This window comes from Chenopodium quinoa, unplaced genomic scaffold (genome assembly GCF_001683475.1).
Source record: "Chenopodium quinoa cultivar QQ74 unplaced genomic scaffold, ASM168347v1, whole genome shotgun sequence".
Taxonomy (NCBI): Eukaryota; Viridiplantae; Streptophyta; class Magnoliopsida; order Caryophyllales; family Amaranthaceae; genus Chenopodium; species Chenopodium quinoa.
Genome location: NW_018745650.1, coordinates 3084231 through 3109123, shown reverse-complemented (window position 1 = coordinate 3109123; position 24893 = coordinate 3084231). Strand labels below are relative to the sequence as shown.

The 24893-nt window shown below is 33.6% G+C and overlaps 1 protein-coding gene across 1 annotated transcript; it reads left to right on the top strand.

The window, feature by feature from the left end:
- Window positions 1-275: 275 nt before the first annotated feature.
- LOC110716924 (protein EFFECTOR OF TRANSCRIPTION 2) lies at window positions 276-5635 on the top strand. Its single transcript, XM_021895577.1, has 2 exons — window positions 276-1285; window positions 4309-5635. Exons 1-2 carry the CDS (start codon window positions 863-865, stop codon window positions 5128-5130), a joined length of 1245 nt encoding a protein of 414 aa, XP_021751269.1. The 5' UTR covers window positions 276-862; the 3' UTR covers window positions 5131-5635.
- The last annotated feature ends 19258 nt before the right edge of the window (window positions 5636-24893 follow it).

Genomic DNA, 24893 nt, shown 5'->3' with positions numbered 1-24893 from the left:
TTCGATAGGGTACACTTGACCTCAGGGTCTATGGTGTTCATTAGCCATGAGATTAACATAGCATGAATGGTGTTCCAATCCGTTTGAGTACACGGAGAGGAAGGAGAAGTGATTGTTCCATCAAGAAAGACAAACTTTCTACGTGCCTCCAACGCAGTTTGAATGTCACCGGCCCATTCATCATAATTTTTGCCACGAAGACGGGTCGGAGTAATGAAATTTCTACGACGGTCGTGAGGACCAAGGTAATATGGAGAGGTAATATCAATGCGTGGGGGAGGTGGTGGCGGTATATCATCACCTGCCATGGTTATATTTCTACAGGTCGAGTTATACATCACTAGTTTTACTCTATTGTTTGCTATAGGTCAGGTTCAGATCATTGCCGGTACAAGTTGGTTTCTTGGGTCAAATTAATATTTGACAACTGTGGCCTGATGAGGTTTATCACGTGTAATTGTGTGAAATCAAGAGCTTTTATGTTATTTGGGTTTTTTTTTTTTTGTTTTTTTTTTTGAAGGAATGTTATTTTGGTATAGTGGTCCTAAAAGGGATCAAATCAAAGAAATAAAACCCATTATGCAAATAATAAATAAAGAAATATAATTGAATCTCCTTTTAAGGAAAAAAGAAATAAAAACGGAAAGAGATAAAATCATTAAATAGAATCTCCTTCAAAAAAAAGATAAAATCATTAAATAAAAATTCAACCACACACAACTAAGCATGATCCACCTACAATTTGTAACATTTTCACATGGGCAACCTTGTCACAAAACAAAAATAAATAAAATTATTAAACTCCAAGTATAAAAAGCCGCCTAAACTTTAACGGTCATTTCTTTAAACACGCCTCCAAAAAATGGGAGGAGAGCCTCAAGGCCTCCCTACTCCCACCACCACACCAAGGCTAAAGAGGGAGAATTACCGACAGACAAAACACGATACCGCCTTCTCGAAATGGAAAATCCTAATCGGCCCATCAGACTGGGTTAACTATGAGGCCAAAAAAGAAGGGGCGGAAAGATACAGAGTTGCTAACCTCCCATCAGTTTGTAATCCTGGATTGTATGAAATTGGAGTTGCGGTTTGTCACTCTGATTCGGGCCGTGATGTTTCAAAACTCGATACCGAGTTTATTGTTGTGGTGTACTTGGGACAAGCTGATAATGTGAGGTCTAGGCTTCAGGATTATGGCAGGAATGGATCTCATTTGATTAATGGTTGTGGGTTGTTTAAGGAGATCTTTTCTCGAGGCTATCCTATTGTTTATCGATGGGCTCCTGTAAGTATTTGTACAAAATTTAATTATTTAATTTGTTGTTTCTTGAATTTTTTTTTTGGTAAGTTTTTATTTTAATTGGGGTTTTGGGTATCAAATTATTGTTCAATGTATCAAGAATCTACAATTTTAATTCTTGGGCTTAGCCAGAATTTCCCTCTGTTTATTGATTTTCCTTAATTTTTTTTTTTTTGTATGAATTTGTTAGGAGCAAAGGTCAAGAAGATTTATTATAGATCATGAATTTTGTTTTGCTTTGTTTTTTTTTTTATATTTTTTTTTATTAAATTGATCCTGTTCCTTCGCTTATACTTACCTCCGTTTTTTGTAGTTGACACGTATTCTTTTTAGGAAGTTTTTTTTAGTTGACATATTTCCCATTTGGGTAAGTTTTACACTTTACATTTACTAGCTACCCCACTTGTTTTATCATTCTCTCATTCTCTCTTTCCTCTCTTTAATACGGTTGTCTAAATTAAACGTATCAACTAAATAGAAACGAAGGGAGTACAGTGGAGATAAATGAGTTTATTCTGGCGATGACATACCTGTGCGGCTGTGCATAAGCAGCTTATTAGTTTTTCTCTGCCTCACCCCGCCCTGCCAAACCAAACACTACTAATATAGACTCAACAGATTCTGATCAAATCCTCATAAGAATTTGAGCAGATTGAAAAAAAAGATAAAAGCCCAATTCAATTTATTTTATTATAGGGTTTTTCGATTTTGTCAAATGTTTGTCAAATGATGAGGATTTTAGATTTCAATTTTTGCCTAGGTTGCTTCTTAAATAATTTGTAGCAAATTCATGCAAAAGTGGAGAATAATTTGTAGCAAATGGGGATTTTATTTTTCTCTACCAAGTGGAATTTGTAATATGATGATCACAAATTCTTATATGTGGCTGACGAGGCTGTGTGGCCAACCATTATGGGGTTACTCGGTCAGTATTGGACGGTTACTCGGTCAGTGTTATAAGAGTTAGTCGGTCAGTATTATAGGGGTTACTTGGTTAATATTATAGAAGTTACGCACTGATATTGTTAAATTTGTGGCCATTAATATCATGAGACGAAAACTTTAAATATTAAAATTGTGGTAGATTGAATGATGAATCTGAATATAACTATACGTTCACCTTAAAAAAATAAGTTTAAAGGCTAATAAGGTTAAGTCAACGAAAGGTGGAATCAAATAAACTTAAGGTAAAATAAGTGTTCAATTTATATAAGTTTAGGTCAAAAGAGCGCAACTGTATACGTGCAGAGGCAAACTTATGCCAAAAAAGAGTAGTAGATTAATTAGTATGTTATTCAAAATTCAATCTATAGATTGAATTGATCGGAAATGCTGAATTTTAAGGTTGAGTAATGTCGGATCATAGGTTGTACATTCCCTAGATTTAATAGTTCAAGGTTCAAGCAATACTGAAAGCAGTTCTGATGCATCAACCTTTGTCTTTCAGAATTTCTACATCACCAGTTCATGGTTGTAGCTCGAATATACATAGTACAATAGGTGTAAATGAGGTTTTTCATAAAGAATACCAATATTTCTAGACGGTTTTGAATCACGGAGTTAATTGCCCTTTATTGTGGGACTTCAGAAAATTAGTATAAACATTCATTCGACAAAAACAAGATTTTGCACTGGTCATGATGCAAAATTTCAAGCTCATACCCACATTTCTTTACCATCTCAAAAGGAACGCTAGTTGAATTGTGTAGCAAAGTAATATATGACCTTCATACTAACAAGTGCCTCTTGCACATCTGTTGGGCAGAGGACGATTCTGATTATATTGATGAAAAAAAACTGATAGAACTGTGTGCTGCTACTGCTGCTGTTTGACTCTTTTGAGTGCGAAGTACAAGTATTGGAGGATCAAAAGTGATAGACTGCTGTTTAAATCTGGTGGTAGAATGAATCTGAATACTTCAAGATGATCAGAATTACATTTGCCAAAGACAGTAACAAGGGCAATTAATTCTTAGGTAGCAATTATTATCTGTAATAGTTCAAGCAATAACATAAGGAGTTCAGACGTCTACAAAGTTCCCTACTTTGCTAGCTTATTGGTAGAATGCTTGGTAGGTAATACATTGGTATGAACGAGTATTTTCATAATGATAAGTGATCACCAACAAATTAAGATCTTTGGGGACTTGAGAAAGAAAAATGGTAAAGAACCATCATTTAACAGGAACATAGGTATTTGTGCACCCATCTTGATGCATGATTCAATGTTTTAAGCTTAATCACAAATTTAATCCTTCCTAAAGGAAGACCGCAATATTTTCTTAGCAAAAGTAAACTTGTTAGAAGGGTACAGCCGTACAGCATGGACATAATTGCTGCTGCAACCCCTCCTAGCTAGCTGGTTGCTGCTACCACAACTGCTGCAGAGGTTTATCTCCCCCAAATTTAACGTATAGTTTTGGTGTGTTTAGTTTCAGTCTAAAATTGAGGCAGAATAATTTATTGTAAAAGTGTTGGTTTAGTACTTTAATTTGCAAGCTGAAAATCCCTTTTGAATGCTGCGATTTGCTGAAGAGTGAAGGTAGCATAATCCAAATTTGAGCTATACTCCGGCATATTACTTTATGGCAGTAAGGAATTAGGATTGTATTCTGGTTGGTATTGACCAGAAAACCAGAGTTTATGCCGCATAAAATAAGGCATTTCATGTAGACAAAGTGGTAAAGAGGGGAAGAATTCCTGGTGTTTTTGCTGACAAGACAAACTTGTGAGCGAATATTTTAGCATAGATCTTTCAGATTTAGTGGCTTCCTCCAGAATAGTGCTCATTTTGTTTAATACTATTGTCTGTTAGATTTCGATTCTATGATTTTCAGTGTTAATATGTGGATGCTTTTTTCCCTGCTTTGCATCTCTAGATATGTATTTTATCCCTAGATGGATAAGTAAGAGAAACTGCTTTAATTTTTACCAGAACTTGTTGCAATCTTAAAGGCAGTATATTCTTTGTTATTAATGGTTTGCCTGTTGGTTGGACCTTGAAACAGTTGAAGAGCAAAAGTGATGCTGAGAGAACAGAAGCTAAGCTGCTTGAAAGATTTGATTATGCATGGAACAAAGTTAATAATGGTGTGCGACGTCCTAATGACGTTCTAACGAAAATCGAGAAGATTTCAATCCGAAACAATAAAATCCCTAAGATTCTGAAGATGCTACAATCTTTCAGTGAGCGAAAAGTAGGCATCCAAATCAAAGCAGAGAAGTTTTCACTTGGCAACAAACCAAGTCATGATATTTATGAAGAGAATTTCAACCTCTTTGATCGAGTTTTCAAATTTTCTCGTTCACAACCACGATTAGTTTCTACTAATCCTGAGGCCATTGTTGAGGACATCAATAAAATTCACATTTGTGGAGTGATTTCAAATGATGGAACAATTTGTAGTAATTCACCATTTAAAGGAAGAAAACGTTGTTCCGAGCACAAAGGAAGAAGATTGACTAGTGTATCAATCAACTCAAAAATCATGACAAAGGATTCAAGCACTGATAACTCTCAGGTAGAAAATTTTGTTAATGACGAGTTTTCTTCTATTTGTGGTGTAATTTTACTTGATAGTTCTCCATGTACAAAGTCACCCTTTCCTGGTAGGAAAAGATGTGAGGAGCATAAAGGTATGAGAATTAACCAAATAATGTCCAAGTCTCTGATATTTAAGTCTGTTATCGAAAAGCCTCTATCTGATCCCGACCCTGCAGACTGTTGTGGAGTGAATTTGGGTGATGGAAAATGCTGTGAAAGGCAGCCAGTGAAAGGAAGAAAGAGGCATGAGCAGCATAAAGGGATGCACGTTAATGCATGTGTCTAAGTCATCATCAAGAGTGGAATGAGCAAATGCTGGGCTAATGGGCTCTGGGCACTGGTCCGAGTGCTTTCGTCATCAGCAGGTCTGTACATGATTAATCTGCTACTCACTTATGGTGGCCCTGGGCACTGGTTCGAGTGCTTTCGATCATCAGCAGATAGTTCTTACTGCAGAAGGAGGACTGTCACAGGCTCAAAATAAGCACAAGTGTTTGATGACTTAATTTATTGTGTCCTCATTAAAATGATAGCTATTTTTAATATTTATTTTAAACAAATAGACACACAAAATACAGTCTGTTTAGAACACAGAAGAGAAAATGAAAAAAACAATGTAGAACAAGGTGTGTATTTTTCTTTAATTATTTTTCAATAGGAATAGGTTTGTATCTTAGAGTTTAGCCATACTTTAAAGAAACACCAGAAAAGTTTAGGATGTATTTTTATACTCTGTACTGTAAGTTACTGGTCAGAAGTGAGAAATAATAATTGATACCTCTTTACTGGAAGTTTTAATTGTTGTCGATTCTCAAGAACACCATGATTTTTGTCTTTGGTGTTGCTATTAAAATCTGATGCATGATACTTCTCAGTAATTCATATCCTAAAATAGAATAAGCGCCATAAATGTAAAATTTGAGCTTTAATGAATTTTAAATGAACATGAACAAGTTGTCTATGGTACTAAATGAGTCAAGTAATAAGTGTTACTAAATGAGCTTGAAAGTTTTTTCAAGCTCATTTGTTTATTAGTGAGTGACTTTTGATATGATCGACCTGATTTTGTTTATGTGCACAAAGACTTATTGACATCTCTATTAGTGAACACATTTATCTCTTGTTAGTCTGCCACATGGTCAACATTATACCATGTAATAATACCAATGTATCTAAACAAGTTTCGCTTTCCTACTTAAAAGTCAAAAAAAGATTTAGATTCCAGTCATTCCATTAATCTCCATAAACTTTATGTCATTTTTTTAAAATTTTTTATTGCTAATTACTACTACTACCTATCAAACTTGTTCTTCTTGTAAACTACTACTTGCCTTTTGTCGTTGTGTGTTTATTTATTTATTTTTAACTATTGCTACTAATCTAATATAGTGTAATCTATGGCGAATTAATGGCCTGGTATACTTATATTCCATTTTAGTCACTTGAGACAAGAAATAAATTGAATTTGTCAGCTCCTAAAAATTTATGTCAAATTGTATGCTGTTAATTGATGATTTACATGAGTATTTACATGCTTTAAATAGCATAAAACTTGCCTTATAGACTACATAGTTCATATATTTTCTTAAAAGTCAAGTATATCTTCATGATTTTGAGGTCATATGATCACGATATACATCTTTTGAGTTCGTGTAATTTGTGAATTTATCTAACTCATCGGCCACAAAAATCTGTGTATTTGTCATTAATCAATCTTTTTTGCGTCTGTTATAAGAACATTTAAGGAACGAAGCTACATAGTTTAAGGTTGGACTAGTGAGGGTCAAATTACGTACTTATCAACTAGGCTACATTTTTATTTTATATTTTTTCTTAAAAAGGAATCAACTTGGCTATTTGATTTATTCCAATAATAATATAATATACTTTATTGCTTACATATGCCTTCGATCATGTCTAAAAAAATAAATTCTTTGTTATAATCTCTAAGATTTTGCATATGTACCTCTGGATACTTCTTCCAAATTCAGGGATAATGGTATGTGACTAGGTGACGACTACGAAGCTCTGTAATTAGTTTCTTTTCATAACAATGACTTTTATCTTTCCCTGATATATGATTAATTATATAGGAAAGAAGTTCCACTCTTTCATTATGCACTAACATCAATATTTTTAGGTCGGTTTTTTTTTTTTTACTTGGAAACACTTTAATTTACACACTATTAATATGTACGGAGTGCTACTTTACGTGGTCTTTAAAATACAACTTTGACCATTAATGTCTCTAGTTTTTTATTAGTATATAATTTACGAAAAATCGATATTATAAAATTACAAATTGTAATTAATCTAACAACTTCTCATATGATAATTTATTTCTTATACATTAATTACAAAATTCGGTAAAAGTTTTATAAATCTGGCCACATAAATAGTACTCCGTAAATAGGAAGATTAAAAATGAACGCAAGGAGTAATGAAAAGAGGATAGAATTGATAATTATAAATACTATTTAGCTGGTGAAATTTTTTAAGGTAAGATAAACAAGAAAGTGACTGAAAATGTATATGATTGGTACGTTACAATAAAAAAGATAGAATGAACTACAATAAGTCTATTTACAACATGAAAACTATAGTGTTTAGGTCAGATGATGTCCCGAGTTATTGCATTAATTTTATGATAAAAATTCTTATTAATATTTAATTTTGATTGAATGACATGTAATATGGTAATAGTTTAGCGGTTAACACGTTAGAATTTAAACTTAAGGTTGTGGGCTCAAATTTTGTAAATTAAATATATATAATTTTAAACATATAGAATGGAAAACCTGATTAAAAGACAGAACGCCACGTGGCTTAAATATATGGAGTTCTAATGAATAGTATATAGATATAAATAGATACATCATACATACTCCCTTCATTCTTGTAAACTCGACTCACTTTATATTTGCGTGATTTTCAATTGAATCTTTGATTATTAATATTTCCAACTACGTGAAAGTTGGAAAAATTTATATTTGAAAATTTACACTAAAACAATGGAGAGGTTATTTATATTTGAAAATTTACACTAAAACCAATCTAATAAGATCACAATTATTATTTTATTTTATTTTATTATTTATTTTTTTTTTGTTTTTTTTGTATAAATTATATAGTGTAGCCAAAATTATTTTAATTTGATCACACGCGTGCATATGTGAGTCAAACTTTCAGTTTCGGAGGTAGTATAACAAAAAGTAATAAAGTTTGTTAGTTAATTGGAAACTGCAATAATATTCCCTTATTATTTTTGGTGACGGTTTTTGATAGCTTCTCCAATCTTTCAAGATACTAGGCGACTAATGTGCGTGATACGCGCCATAGCTAGCCATACTCGGGAAGTTTTTGGTTTGGCCTTATGTTACACTTTAGTTGTTGCCAGCTTTAATAAAGGAAAATACGTATGTAAACAAATATTTATAGTGTATAATTTTTCGCACACTTTTCTTAAGAGTTAAAAAAAAAAAAAAAAAGAACATTAATGAGGGCAACTAAGTAAATAATAACCATATGAAGGGGCATAATTGTCTCAACAATATTCATTAAAATAGAACAAATATATTTAAGGGTAAGTATGTAAATCAATATTTCAAAGGGCATAATTGTATGAACACTATTCATATATATGTAAGATGTAGCAAATATAATATAAAGGTAAATATGTAAATAAACATTTTAAGGAGCATAATCATCTCAACTAATAATAAGTGTTTAGTCATACTTTTAAAATGATAGGGATAATGTATCTACATACTGTTTGCTGCAAGGTTCATTTTGTCATGTGCTACTGTACGTGCATGGTTTTACAAATGAAGGGACTTAATTCTATTAGGTTCTTGCCTATGATACTCCGCATCCATTTTCAAAAGAGTTGATTTAATTACAGTGTTGTATACAGGATATCAAATGTATGGGTTCGAAATCATTAAAGGTCCTTTTTTTTTTTTTTTTTTTTTTTTTTTTAATTGCAACGTTGGTGATTTAATGCTTGTTATGAAAGTATTTTTCAAGACGAATGTAACACGATTCCACTTGATTATATAAATTTTTCTAATATATGAATCACAAAAAACAATCAAAGGAGTGTGTAAATATCGTAAAATTACAAACATTGCAATTAAAAAAGAACATAGGAAGTATAAATTAAAATTTTAATACATACATTCGAATTTCGAAAACTTAATACAATGGAATATAGTTAAAAAAAAAAAGGGAAATTCTCTTTGATAACACTATATTTTTAAATTTTCTTAGTGGTATTGTAAAAAAAATTATTATCCTTGGTACTCTCTAATTACCTATAATAATCAAATGGTAACATTAATGATGTTTATATGCAATTATAAGCTTAACCGGTTAAATTTATAATAATTAAAAAAAAAAAAAAAAAACCTACTCCCCACCACAGCCCAGCCACCCTTGCCTCTACCCCTCCACCGCTGGCTCCCGGCCACCATTCCCTGCCGGTGCCCAAACTTTCCCCCGCTGCCTCAAATCTGATTGCCGACACCAAAATTGAGTAATAAGTTGAAACATCGCAACTTCTAAGCATCAAATGCTTCCCCGAAATCGTGTTAATCAAGTATAAACAGCAATGTCGATGTTTCAACTTATTGCATCAAAAGTTTAATAAAACTGCATTTATCAAGCATACATTGCAACACCAACACCACAATTCATCAAAATGAAAGTTTCGGTGCTTCAATTTGCCGAATAATTCAACAAAAATGCGCTAATCAAGCAAGACTTCAAGCACTGACAAAACAAATTTTCATGAATCTGAGAAACTTAAGGTAATTAACAAAGAGTGTCGCAAATTTGCAATTGAAAAGACTGTAAGAATTGAGAAAGGTGCAAGCTTTGCAAACAGAGGGTAATGAAGAATAGGAGAGAGAAAATGGGGTTTGGCAGATTGATTTTTGGGAAGATGGGTTGAGATAAGTGCATTTAGAGGATGGTGGTTTGGGAGGAGGACGGAAGGGGAGACGGCAGGGGTAGGGGGAGCTCCGGAGGGCCGGCGAGGGAGGAGGCTGGGCAAGGACGCCGGCGGGGAGGGGGAGCTGGGCTGGTGGAGGAGGGGGGTGTCGGGGTTGGTGGAGAGAGGAGGTACGGTGGTTTTTTTTTTTAAATTATTTTTAAAATTATTATATTGTTAAATTAAAAAAAAAAAGTTGTTAAATATCGCCCTCGAATATCTAACTAACGCCCACACAAAATTACGTACTTATCTTTATAATAACGATTATTAAAATAATTAATTTTACCTTAATTTCACACTTTTACCATACAAATTTTTTTTAACCTTTCTCTCCAGTGGTCAACGGCCACCAATGCTCATCGGACCAACCACCGTGATTTTCAAAATCAAACAAAATTTTTAAATTTTGCAAAGTCAAATATATTGGATCTTATGGACGACGACGAAATACCGGAAACACAACCTATGATGCTCGCCGAATGCTCGTCGGACCGTATGAACTCAGTGTGTGCTGATAAAATATTTTTAAAATTCGAAATCCAGGCAAACGCTTAGGATTTTCGAAAACCCTAGGGTGAAACGCCTAGTTTTTTCGAAACTTCCTATCCTAGGCGTTTGCCTGGGTTTCGATTTTTTTTATTGTTGTGGTTGTTCGTATTTTCTAAGCGTTTCATCTCAACCGCCCAGATCTTTCGTACAACCATACGGTTGTTCGAACGAACTAGGCGTTTGAGCCTAGATTGTTCAAAAAAACATGGTGTTTGAACCCGATTTCAGAAAATAAATTAAAAAAAAACCTTGTCTCCGGCGACCGCCTTTCCCTTGTCATATCCGCGACTGTGTAGATCAAGAAACCGCTAGTTAAAGGAGGTGGTGGTTAAAAAAGGAGGTGGTTGTTGGTGGTTAAAAGAGGAGGTGGTGGTGGTGGTAGTAGTAGTGGGTGGTAAAAGGAGGTGGTGGTGGTGGTGGTGGTAGTAGTAGTGAGTGGTAAAAGGAGGTGGTGGTAGTAGTGGGTGGTAAAAGGAGGTGGTGGTGGTTTAGAGAGAGAAGAGGGAGTGAGGGTGGGTAAATTATGTTTGAGGGGGGTAAATTTTTTTAAATATAAGGGTAAATTTGTAAAATATATTTATTTTGCGGGCGTTAGTTAGATATTCGAGGGCGACGTTTAGCTTTCCAAAGAAAACATTTTAAGTAGCTGAGTGCATTAAGTGAGGGTATTTTAGGATTTTCAGTTTTTTTTATTTTTTTTATTTTTTATTTTTAAAAAAAATTAACCATGGTTAAGTATTCACTACTTTATTTCATTAAGTTTACCATTGAAAAATTATATCTAATTAAAGTTTACCAAAGATAATAAGAATTTTTACAATTTATCACTGAGAAAATTAAAAAATACAGTGTTACTAAAGAGAATTTTCCTATAAAAAAGGGTATGCAAACGAATTTGGGTTTTCATATAGTTTATACTAGTAGAAAAAAGTTAGCGAGAGAAAGTAGTAAAGGTAAAGGGATTTGATATTTTGGATATTGGGATTTAGTAAAGTAATAAAATCAACAGGGGGGAAAAAAATAAAAAGGATATTGAGGTTTAATTCTAGTGATAAAGTAATAAAAGCAAATGGGAAAAAAAGTGCCGGCTATTTCACAAAATGCCACTGAGCACTTTAATAAAATGTCACCGAGTGCCATTAATAATTAACGGTCGTTAACTCCGTTAGTTATTAGGGTTTAACCATAACACATGTCATGATATGATTGGTTCAATTTAAAAAAAATCCTAAAAAAAGATAAATTTTTTAATTTTTTTTTAAATTCCTAACCCTATCCCAGCCCTACCACAAACACTGCCGCTGCCGACAGCCCAACCCCAGCCGTCTGTACTCCTTACCCCACCTTCACTGTCGAAACCAGCCCAACCACCACCCCTCAAACCAGCAACTTAGCGCCTTCCGCTTTTTCCCCTCACGAAAAAACACCCAGCGTTTTCCGACCACAAAGTAAAACCACCCCTCCTATCCTCCACCCTTGAAACGATAAAATTGGCCATAGAAATCGACCATTCTAGATTTCCATGGTTGATTTCGGTCGTTTGAGGGTGAAGGGTTTCCATAGTCGGGTTTTATTCTGGGTTTCCATGGTTGGTTTCGGTGGCTACCGTGATGTGTCGTGTTAGTGCGTCAGGTGGTTGCGGGGGCTGGGGTGGGGACCAGGTCGGGGGTCGTCGGGCAGGTGGAGTTATGTGGGTCGTCGTCTGGGTGTTGGAGTCGCATGCGGAGTTCTAGGCATTGCGTGAGACGGTTGCGGTGGCTGGGGTGGTTTTTCGGGAGAAGGAAAGGGGGATTAAGTGGAGTCGGCGGTTTTGCTGGGGTCAAGGGGTTCCAGAGGGAGGTCAGGCGGTTTCGGCGGGAGGTTAGGGGGTTTCGGCAGGAGGTCAAGGAGTTCCAACGGTTGGCTTTAGGTTGTCGGTTGGCTTTGGCAGGTGATTACGATGGTGAGGCTGGGTTGGGTTAGGATTTAGAGTTTTTTTTTTTTTTTTTTAATTTTTAATTTTTTTTATTTATCTTTTTTTTTAAAAAAAACAAATAGCTGACTGACACGTGTCCACATGTGTCATGATTAAATCCTAATGACTTACGGAGTTAACGGCCGTCAGTCATTAATGGCACTCGATGAATTTTTTTAAACTCGGTTTGGTGAATTTTGAAAACCTTGATGACATTTGGTGAATTATTAAAGTACATACTAAAAAGCAAATGGGGAAAAAGTACTACGGAGTAAAAAGCAAAAGGGAAAAAAATTTACTAAAAAGCAAATGGGTGTTATGAAATAAATGTGGATGCCTGTTATTTTCCTATACTTTTTGGAATATTCTAGGTTTAGGGTTTAGTGTTCTCTAAGAGAACCCTAGCTATTGTAAATGTTTATATATATCCCCCATTTTATAGAATAATGTACACATCTCTATTCACCCTTAATTTTCTATTTTATAACACGTTATCAGCACCAAAGCTCTTTACGCATGCTAGAGATTAAGTTTTATAGATCTTTGCGTTAAACAATTCATCGAGGATGTTTTGTGTGAGCAAGTCGGCACAACAATTGAAGGGAATTTAAATTCCTTAATGTCTGCAGCTAACATTAACCTTTCTTGGGTTTTTGTTTTTGTAACATTATGATCAATTTTTGATCTAGGAGTTAGGCTCCAACCTTTTATGCCACGTTTGGTTATAATGCTATTAAATTGGATTATGTGTTTAATTATTAAAGTTTTAATGGCATTACAACTGAATTATTTGTGTGGATTTTATGCTTTGGAGCTATTATGTTTATCGAAATAATGCGGCGAGGTTTCGTGTCCTGTTCTCCAGCAAGATGAACTAACAAAGATCTTTCAATTTTAATTTGCTATATTGTTATATTGTAGGTTCAGAAATTACACAATAATTGAGATCGTGAAGTTGTAATTCGGCTATGCAGGCTACAACAAAATATCAAAAGTGTGAGTCGTGTGACAAGACCATCTTGAAACCAAGGAAGTTTCTTCTAAGCTTTAAAATTCGTAAAGTCAAACTTATATTCATATGTGCCCCTGATTATGAATAATATTATTTTTATATTGTTGTCTATATGATGGGTTAAGTTAGTATATGAGAGTAACTAAATAAAGTAAGTTGATTTAACTAATCTTTGTGAGTATTGAAGATAAATACTTCCATGTGACTTTATTTATTTGTCACTAAAGTGCTAGTTGATTTACATTACCTCTTGTAATATCTATTGTGTTCATTGCATTGGTAAATCGTAATTGATTGTGGAACTTATTATTTTTCTTAGCTGATTACGGTTGTTTGTTAGTTTTTGAATGATTAAAGGTACTTTCACCCTAATCTAGAGGCATTTGCAATAGAATTGTTAAGCAAGGTGTATTTGCTAATTTTATTGTTTCATATGGTCTATTCCATTTAAAGATAGAAAGATCTTGACGATCTTTTGGTTACATATTGACGATATTATTGCTTGAAGATAATATCAAATTGGATAAACAATAAGAAACAAGATCCTTAATTAAGGGGGTAATATATAACTAATCATCCATGGCTAATACTATGTCTAGCTCTTGAGCAATCTTTTTGGTTTTTTTTGACAAGATCGAGCAATATTTATCTAATCAAAAGATCGAATATAATCTTGCCAAGAGATTAACAGATAAATTTACGGAGTATATTCTTACTCTAACGGACTACCATACGTCCATACCCCATACTTGCTAAAGATTTGTTGGTTTCCATAATTAACAAAATTATATTAACAAGATAATATACTATGATTATATTTCTTATAACAAGATTTACACTATATTATTATCATAATATTATGATTCTTTTTATTATACTATCAATGATATGATATTTTAATTAGTAGATTTTACAGCTACATTAATAGGGAATTTAGAACAATTGATCTTAATATTTGATACATTAATTTAGTGTTTTCATGAACTTAAAATATGTATAATTGCTATAAGTATATCATTTATTTTTGTTATTAAAGGTCTAAATAAGACTCGTTATATCTCTATGCTTGATAGCAGAATTGAAAGACTCGATTTTAAAAAAGACCAATAAGCAAGGTCGTACAAAGTTTGTTTTGCATGTAATCCACATGCGGTAAAAATGTGAATTTTGAACTTCTAATCTATTTGTTAAATGTTTTCGTGAACATTTATTATGTGGGGGTAGCATATTTGTTTCAACTATTTATACGTATAGGAGCTATGTTTATCCCATGTGATATACGTCTTGTAATATAAGAGTTTTCAACTATAAAGCATTAATTTCTCTAAAATGTTTTACATAAGGCATATGACTTGTAAATTGTGGTAATGTATATGTTGAATTATGTTACGTGCTACATCAGTTTTATGTATGACATTGATATGTTGAATCATGTGAAATATCTCAAGTATGATTCCGCTGACATGACATGTTAGTAACCTTATAAGTGAAACCTATTATGAAACATACTGTCACGATTTCTATGATGAAACATTGATTGATGTGTGATAATGTAATATTATTTGCCTGCATGAAGTTGGATTATAGAAATGATGAATAAATTGATGTGAAATACATATGGACTTGCAGTTCCTTAAATTTATAAAGGGTCATAAACCCTCCAAAATATTATGAAGACATCTACAAGTAATAATACTAATGTGATTTCACAATGTCATGAGAGAATATACAAAAAGATTTGAATAGTATTCTATGTACTCAAGATGAGAATTGATGATTCATAGATTATTAGATTATTCACTCTCTGAATGAGTTTTTTATGATTGAGAGGATATCAAGTGTTTCCAAGATGTTTTCTTGATTAAATATAATTTATGAAAAAATTGTAAGGATATCTATTTGACCAAGAAATAGTATCATGAATTCAATGACATACATTGTGAGCAACTTACTTGAAAAATGTATTTATTATGCCCATAGTTTAAACAATTTTTAATATAAAGGTTAATATAATTGGGCAAGAGTAGGAACAAACAAGAGTTTTATAATTCTAATTTACTTTACTTGATACATGACATTGTCAAAAGAATTTATGGTTTAAAATGCGCTAAGGGATTTTAAAGGTTGTTAGATTAATTTCATAACCCCATGTGCAAGGATTAGGGGGAGATAATATTTATTTCATTATTATATATAATCCTTGTACATGAATAATAAAATACATTGAAGGTTAGTTTGGTACATACATTAGCTTTAATATAATTGATTTATTTAATAATGGCGGCCACATAATTATTAAATATATTTACAATGACACCATCCTAAAGATGGATATGAATAAATGTCATCGACCATATACCAACTGTAAATGCTCCTATTAAATTCGATGTCCCGGAAGGACAACATTAGTTGTTAATGAACTTAAAGCACGCCTAAAGCGTGGTAGTCTAATAGGTTCTGAAGATAACAATCTTTTATCGGGAAAAGAGCAATTATTGATAGTAGCAAATTTGAAGAAGTGATGCAATCTGATAGATCTCTAGAAGAGATATGTTTAGTAAAATTGATATGTACCATAATTATATAATAATATACTCCAGAAGAGTGTAAAATTTCCAACAAGCTTATCATGTATCAAGATTATAGTCAAAGCACTCCAACAGAGTATGAGTTATTATTGGATCAAGTATTAGTTTATTGTCTTGCCAATTGTATAAAGAAACACATGTTGGTGTTCTAATATCACATCACTTTCATGGTCATGCATAAAATATGCTTATATATAAATAAAGTAATTACTAGTGTTGGAAAATTGACCAGAATCTAAATTCAGAAAAGTGATTGGTTGTGATAATTAAATTAGGCCATTCGGGTTTAATAATTACCCGTTTTGGAAACTCGAAGTTCCATTTGATATGAAAAGTAATGCGCTGACGCTCTCTCATGTTAGATATATGAAATGAATTGAATGGTAAGACAAAACGTTGAGATTGAGCTATATTTGGATTGTGATTTAATAGTTTGTTTTGGAGAAATTTAAAGAGGTTATATACTAGTTTTGAACAAATTTGCATGTGAACAAGTAATAAGTGGTCAGAAGCTCACTAAAACAACTTGTGATTTTGAGTAACTAGAAACTCGTTATTAAAGTAACGTATTTGGAGAATTAGAAGACCACCATAAATTGGGTTTACATACAAGTGATTAATTTCTTAATTGGGGCTATTTTATGTCACCACATAAGAAATAGAATAAGGAAATAGACAACTGCATAATTCATGATCCCCCTATAAATATTGATCTCTAGAAGAGAACAAAATTTCATTATTCTCCATAAGAGATAAAAATTTGTTGAATATGATTATCCTACGAGATGAATTTGTTGCTCATGAAATTATATATTCTAAGTTGGTGAATAAATGCCCCAATATTTGAGATATTTTACCAACTTAGGGGGAGAAGAGTTGAAGTAAGTTGGCAAAATTATAAAATTATAATTAGTTGATCCCTCTAATAATACTTTGTAAAGTTACATGCCAACTTTTGTATCAACATATGTTGCACATCTATGATTTGATTTGTATACCGTTATGACCCATTTGGAGGCATAGAGAGATATATTTTGGTCATAGTGATAATGATTTTATGTGCAAACATTAAGATAGATCTTGTCAATTTTTCTTTGAATCACTACACCTGAAGTGTAGGTTTCACGATTGGTTCCAATATAAATATGTGATATATGGCAAGATAGTGCAGTTGATACTTTTAAAGTATAATAATAGTATATTAATACCATAGTGTGAGAAATACCCTTGATAGGTGGTATAGATATCTGAACTATAATAGATGGCCTATGATATGAAAAAAATTTATAATGGTACCGATTGGAGATGTATTAAGATATTATTGTAAAATAGCATGAAAAATTGTATCTTCCTGAATTTTATAACACCGGTATCCTATAGAACCGGCGAATAATATGCATATGCATTATAAAATGAACTAGTGAATAAGAGATATGAAATATATTTCCATTTTGATGTTGGCATAATGATAATGATCAAAAGTTTATCATGGACCAGAATTTCAATGAAATATGGATTTTTAAATCCACAATGTACAGTGTTTTGCATTATTTTGAGTCTTATGTCCATGTGCATGCATGAGTCATAAGTTAACGGATTACTTATTGCATGTGTAGGAAGTTGTTAGATGCATTATTCATTGTATATTTTGTTCAATATCTTATCATGATTTTTATATCTCATATTGCATGCACTAATTTCTATATAATAATTGTGGTATGTGTGAATGTTCGTCCAAAGTATAGTTAGGCGTATTTATAATTTTGATGGAAAATTACAAAGAGGTATTTATTCCAATGGTCTTACAGTTGTGATGAAATTATTGATGACGTCGATTTAATAACATGTTATGAATCATGTAAAAAGAGTTCATGAAGAACTGATACGATGTATTTAAATACCCAGCCCTACAAATTTTATATCTTGAATATTGCAATTATTCTCAAACTTCTGAAAAGTTAATATGACTATATCATTGATATCTAGCTTAACCTGAAGTTTGAGTATGTGAGATTCAACCAGTCTTTGTATTCATTGGCAAGCTCTCATATTAAATATGAAATTTTAAAAGAATAACATTGAGATATTTTTTGACGAGAATAATTTTCTTATGGTCCAGAAGAATCACGAGTGATGAATGTGGGTAGCTATCTTATAAAATTGGAAAATTATATCACGTGTTGCCATAAATTTTAATCTATTATTGATCATCAATTTCTACGAAATATGTCAATCGGCCTCCAGAAGAAGGCATAAGTATAATGATTAAGGCAACTTTAAACAGAGATTCGAATGAATTGTGGACAAACACATGTATTATTATCACGAGTATGGTGATATGAAGATTCACTTGTTCGCGTGAAGATATGAAGATTTGGGAGGATCAAGGAATGGTACTATTATGCGTCACGTGAGAAGATATCTCAACTATATTGGATTCATTACATTAGAAGATCTCAAGCTATACATTCATCAGGGGGAGAAAATACGCGCTGCACTCTTTTTCCCTTGATGATGGTTTTATACCATATTGGGTTTTTTTGGTAAGGTTTTTAATGGGTAGCATCGTGAGTGTATTACGAAGAATGATGTAATATTTTTCCTTAATTAGGTTTTTATCCCACAGAGTTTTTCCTAATAAGGTTTTAACGAGGCACAATCTTCGATAATGGACATCCAAGGGAGAGTGTTATGAAATAAATGTGGATGCCCATTATTTTCCTATACTTTTTGGAATATTCTAGGTTTAGGGTTTAGTGTTCTCTAAGAGAACCCTAGCTATTGTAAATGTTTATATATATCCCCCATGTTGTATAATAATATACACATCTCTATTCACCCTCAATTTTCTATTTTATAACAATGGGAATTTTTTTTTACTAAAAAGCAAAACAATAAGCTTGCCTAGAATCGAACACCTGACCACAGCCTAAGCAAACAACTACAAACACTAATTACCAATGAGCTGCGTTATGTTTCCATTATAATTTTTACACAAATATTGAATTTAACCCTTTTTTTCGGATCCACGGTGGGTTCAATGAACCCACTTGAACCCACCGTGAATCCACTACTGTCTAATTAAGTAATTAACCTCATCTTTTTGCTCAATGCTTGTTTGTTAAGACTCTCATGGAAGACATGTATTCTTGTAAGAAAAACCAATCAATGTCCATTTCCATGCTAATGCTACAATGCTAGTTCACACCAAATTAGTTATTTTTTTTCACAAATTTACATCTATAACTATCTAATATTGTTGTAAGGTTTTGATGATTGTAAACAAATGAAGATGGTTCTCAACGTACAATGTATGGATCGTGCTTGAGTTCCTCAAAGGAACACAAAGAGAAGAAGAGTTCCTGAGGGGGAACACAAAGAAAAGATGTCTAAACGTTCAAACGTTCTTTTAGACTTTATATGCAGCTCCTAAGAAGCCCTAAAAGTCTTTTATTTGAATGGAACAAGCGGCAGTTCCTGAGTGGGAACAAGCAAAGAGAAGTTCCTTAAAGTAACAGAAGCTTTGGAGTAGAAACTTCATCAGAGAAACATGAAGATGACAGGAAAAATAGGAGTATATTTTTCTAGGAATCATGTAAGTATGATGGATAAGAGAAATTGTTTGGAACAAGTCTAAGGAACTAACAGTCTGGAAGGAACTAGGTGTTGCTGACCAGTCAGTTCTCTACGGGTCAATTAAAGAAAAATAAGTAAACGTCTAGTTTAATAAATGAATTTATATTTAGTTATTTTTCCTTAAGAAGATAAAGTTTTTAAATGTGATAAAATTAGTTTTAGGAAAAAGATTTTAACTATTTTTGGAAAATAAATCTTTGATATTATTTTACAAAAAGATTTTATTTTTTTTAGAAAATATATTTCTTAAATATTATTTTACAAAATTATCTTTTTCATCAAACAAATTATTAACTGCTTACCTTTATCTTCTCTCCAAGAAATTAGTTTTCCTAAATTACTCCACGTTCAACGAAGTGCATAAGACTTTGACTAAGCTATCACCTTACCACGTTTTTCTACTGCCCAAGTAATTGGCACGCAGTTGCCTAATATTAAGGGAACTGATTGTTAGTGGAGGATAAGTGGGAGTAGTGGCTAAGTCTTGTGCATGCTATAAAAGGAGAGCTAAGCTAAGTTTTGGTTTCAAACTGTCTGAATTTATATAGTCATTCCATATAGTGTCTCACTTGAGTGGAAGAGTGTTTCGAGAGAGATATATTATGTCTTCCACGTTGGTGAGTCAATTCCTTCAGGTTCCAAGTTCTTTACAAGTCTCAAAGTGTCCAACATATTAGTTTTATACAGGGGGAATTCCCTGTTCCTCATTGTGAGGAATAAGTTTTGTTCCTCATAGGGTATGTGTCAAGATATGAGAGTTTCACTCATTACACATAGGCAGTCCCCACAAGTGAAAACATCACATTATTTTCCAAAATGCCATTATGAGGAACAAAAGTGTTCCTCATAATGAGGAACAAAAGAGTTCCTCATAATGAGGAACTGGGGCTCCCTCTTTATACAGTACACCTTTTATATGTATTTGAGGTTGTTTAAGGGTTTGAGTGAACTCTTGTGATGGGAAATTTATAAGGGTTTGAGTGAATTCTTATATTGAGGTGAGAACTTGAGTGAGTTCTTTATGTAGAGAAAGCTTTGAGTGAAGCTTGAGAGAAGGAGAAAGAGTAAGGCTTTGAGGGAAGTCTTGTGTTAGAAGAGATCTTTGAGGGAAGATTTCGAGCTGCAACTATTAGAGGGAATAATTGTTGGGGATATGAGTTCGTTGAGGAACTCGGTAGAGGCTCATGTTCCTTATAGGTTGTAACAGAGTCGTTGGCCTATTTTAGTGGAAAGTTGGGGTTGAGATTTTTACTTCGTATTAGGCCAGGAACTTTTCCTCGTAAAATCTCTCTTGCACTATTTTTCTACTTGCGTTAAGTTTTTTTAATTCCGCAAAAAGTGACTAGCAATCTCCATATTACAATTCACCTTTCCTCTTGTAGTATTTCATCTAAATAAAAAATACCATTTGAGGGTTCGTTAGTATTGGGTGATAATGAATATTTCTGAAGAAAAAACACAAATTCGAGGATGAAACTTTGAACATTTAAATGTTATTGTATTTGTCAAATAAAACTTAAATCAAACCAAATTACTAAATAACCTCTCCATTTCAAAAAGTTCAACACCTTATTATATACTACTTTTTGTTTCAGAGAAGGCATACATAAAGTAGGTGGGTGTAACTGTGTAAGATAAAAGTTAATTTGTAAGAAAGATCTAGGGTAAGAGGGCTAAATGTAGATAAAATAAGAGACTTTGTAAAAAGCTGGAAATAGAGTGGGGACTGCCTATGTGTGAATGTTCGTCCAAAGTATAGTTAGGCGTATTTATAATTTTGATGGAAAATTACAAAGAGGTATTTATTCCAATGGTCTTACAGTTGTGATGAAATTATTGATGACGTCGATTTAATAACATGTGTACCTCACATAGACAAACATTTTTAACACTTTCTATTGGTCGAGAGAACTTGGTCCCTCGTGAATATTTTAGAAATAACAGTTTGAAATATTTTGCAAAAGAAAAATTTGAATCGTGAATTAGCAATTAGATTTTAAGTGTATATATGGTGGTGAATGATGTCATAGGATTGGCGAGAAGACACCATGGCGGGGCAACGACGGTTGCTTTAATGTGAGTAAGGTGGTTCAGAGCTGAGGAAGGTAAGGGACGGAGGTCGGAGAAATCAGAGAATGATAAGCAAGAATGGAGGGTGAAATCAAAGGAAAACTACGACAGGGTGAGCGAGCGGAATAGACGACGGAGACCAGGTGGATCACTGTAGTGGGTGAGAAACACATCTTTTTAACAGAAGAAACATGGATTAATTCTTCATTTGTATTGTTTTAGTATGAAAAATGGAGTTAAATTTTTTTAGTAATTCTTCATTTGTATTATTTTGATATCAAAAATGAATTTGTATTATTTTGGTGTCAAATTATTAGGTGTGGAATTAAATTAATGCATAGTATAAGTTGTATGAACATCATCGTCTAAAAAAATAAACAAATTATTACTATTTTTGGTAAAAATAAATAAAGGGATATTCTCAACGGTAACCCCTAACATTTGCTACGCACCAATGGTAACCCCCCTTTTTTTGGATTATACAAAATGACCTTAAATTAATTTTTTCAATCACTCGTAACCTTATTTCATTAAATTTATTAACTATAGTTAGATTTATATTTTAAAAAAAAAACTAATAAAATTAACCCAACCACCTGCCCAGCCACCACCACCAAAAAATCCACCCACCATAACCCAACCGTAGCCACCGACGATTTTCCCTTTCTTCTTCTTCTTCGTCCCTTTCCCCCTCCATAACTTCAGGCCACCACCTCCCCGGCCTCCTTCCCCACTTGCCTTCCGGCCACCCTACCCAAAAACCCATCCCCTTCCCGCCTCTTTCCGATTTCCGGCCACCCCCACCTGCCCAAACCCCACCTTTACCCACATTTCCCCCTTAAACCACCATCCTCGACACCCTAAAACCCCAAAAACGAATTCCCTAAAATCGAAACCCTAGATTTCGGCGTTCCGGCAACCTTCAATTGATTGTGGAGGGGATTCTTCAGTTGATTGTGGCGAAATTCCAGCAACCTTCGTTGGTCAAAAACTGGTGATTTCGAGGTCAAAATCCGCCAACATTGCAAGCCCAGATCCGTTAGTTTCGCTGTGAAATCTAGCAATTTCGAGCGGTAAATCCGGCTGATTTTTGCAGGTTGAATACAATTCCAGCCACCGCAATTTTGGTAGGCGCGATTCCGTCAGGCTTGATTCCGGCAGGCTCGATTCTTCAATTCCAGCAGTTTTCAAGAATTGCTAACCGTCGGGGAAGGGAAAAGGGGAGGGTGGTCGGGGAAGGGGGTTGTGCTACGGCACTCCGGGGGGAAAGGGGAAGGACTCGTCAATGGCTACGGCTGGGTTATGATGGGTGGGTTTTTGGTGGTGGTGGCTGGGCAGGTGGGGGTGGCTGGCAGGTGGTTGGGTTAATTTTATTATTTTTTTTAAAATATAAATCTAATTATAGTTAATAAATTTAATGAAATAAGGTTATGAGTGATTGAAAAAATTAAATTAAGGTCATTTTGTATAATCCAAAAAAAGGGGGGTTACAATTGGTGCGTAACAAATATTGGAGGTTACCATTGAGAATATCCCATTAATATAATTGAGAAGGCCGACATTTAGGAAGGGTTTATTAGTTTCATGGTCGGACGTATGGGGTTTGGAGGTCGGTTATTCAGGTGGGTTTCAGTATTTAGGTTTGGAGGTCGGTGGTTCAAGTGGGTTTCGAGGTGGGTGCTTCAAGTAGTTTTAAGGATCTAGGTTTTGAGGTGGGTGGTTCAAGTGAGTTTAGCCGTTTAGGGGTTTGAGTTTCGAGGTGGGTGGTTAAGGTAGGTTTGGGTGGGTCTCGGGTGGCGTTTATGGAGGGGTTGATAACGGGGTTGGGGTGGGCAAATAGGTGGTCGATCGCCGACACTTAGAGAGGGAGAATATAAAAGGGTGAAGAGTGAGGGAGGTGGTCCGTTTGGTGGTCGACGGTGGATGGGGATGGAGGGCTGCCATGTAGTGGGGGTGAGTGGTTATTTTAAGTTTTATAATAACAATTAAATACAATTAATTAACAATAAGTACAATTAAGTGTGTTATAATTAATCTAATTTATTTAAGGAAAATTCTCCTTAAAGTCAACATTTTTTAGCTAATCAAAAGGTTTAGTTATTTTGAGCTAGCCGCACAAAAGTTAGGTTGTTGTTGAAAATATTTCCAAAATTAATTACTAAGAAGACTACATTATGAACACTGCTACATTTTTGACCTATTGCAACCCTCAAATCCGTTGCATTAGGCGTCAAATTCCGTGGCATTAGGCCTAATGCAACGGCCATGTACCGTAGCATCTGATGGCATTGCAGTAGGTTTAATGCAACGACATATAACACCTAATGCCACGACATCAATGATCCGTTGCATTAGATCAACACCTGATGCAACGACAAAATTATTGCCGTGGCATTAGCTATAATACCTAATGCCACGGTTTCCTATACCCTAATACCAATAATAATAATAATAATAATAATAATAATAATAATAATAATAATAATAATAATAATAATAATAATAATAATAATAATAATAATAATAATCTTTTTTTAAAAAAATCATAATTTATTAATATAAATTAAAAGTTTGTACATTGTTATCTATAAGAAAAATTACAAAATTAAATTATCACTAGTTAAAATAAGAAAAAAACAATAAAAAAGTTAAAACTAAATCATTTTGTCCCCCAAACCATATTTTCAGCAATTGTTTTGACCGCATTATCATTTCTTTCTCCCGCTTCTCCAATTTGTCAGGTAAAACAATTCGGGAAGCACCTTCTTCAGCTTCAGTATCCACCTATTTTACTAGTACTTGATGATGTTGGATGCTGCTTAAGCTCTTTGCAACTCAGTGTTTAAAGTTTCCTTAATCGAGTTGACTCTTGTCATAGCAATCGTTGATGTGCTCAAGCAATTGTTTACACCTACATCATCCTAAATATAGGTCAGTTCGTTCTTATCGTCGAAAACTAATTAGCTCATGAATAATAATTGCAAGCTATACCAGTAAAAAAACACAAAGTCAAAAATCAGTGTAGTCAATTCCCTACAACCTACATATATCAAATAAAACACAAAAACCTTATAAAAACACAATCCAATTTCAAGAATTCAGAATAAAAAAAGAAGATAAACATCCATCATTCCTCTTTTCTCATATATAATTCAAGCAGATAAAAAGTTAAGTAAAAAAATACCCGGAGGATGTAGTGGCTACAACGAACAATAAAGTCCAGATCAAAAACCCTTCATGTGCCTCA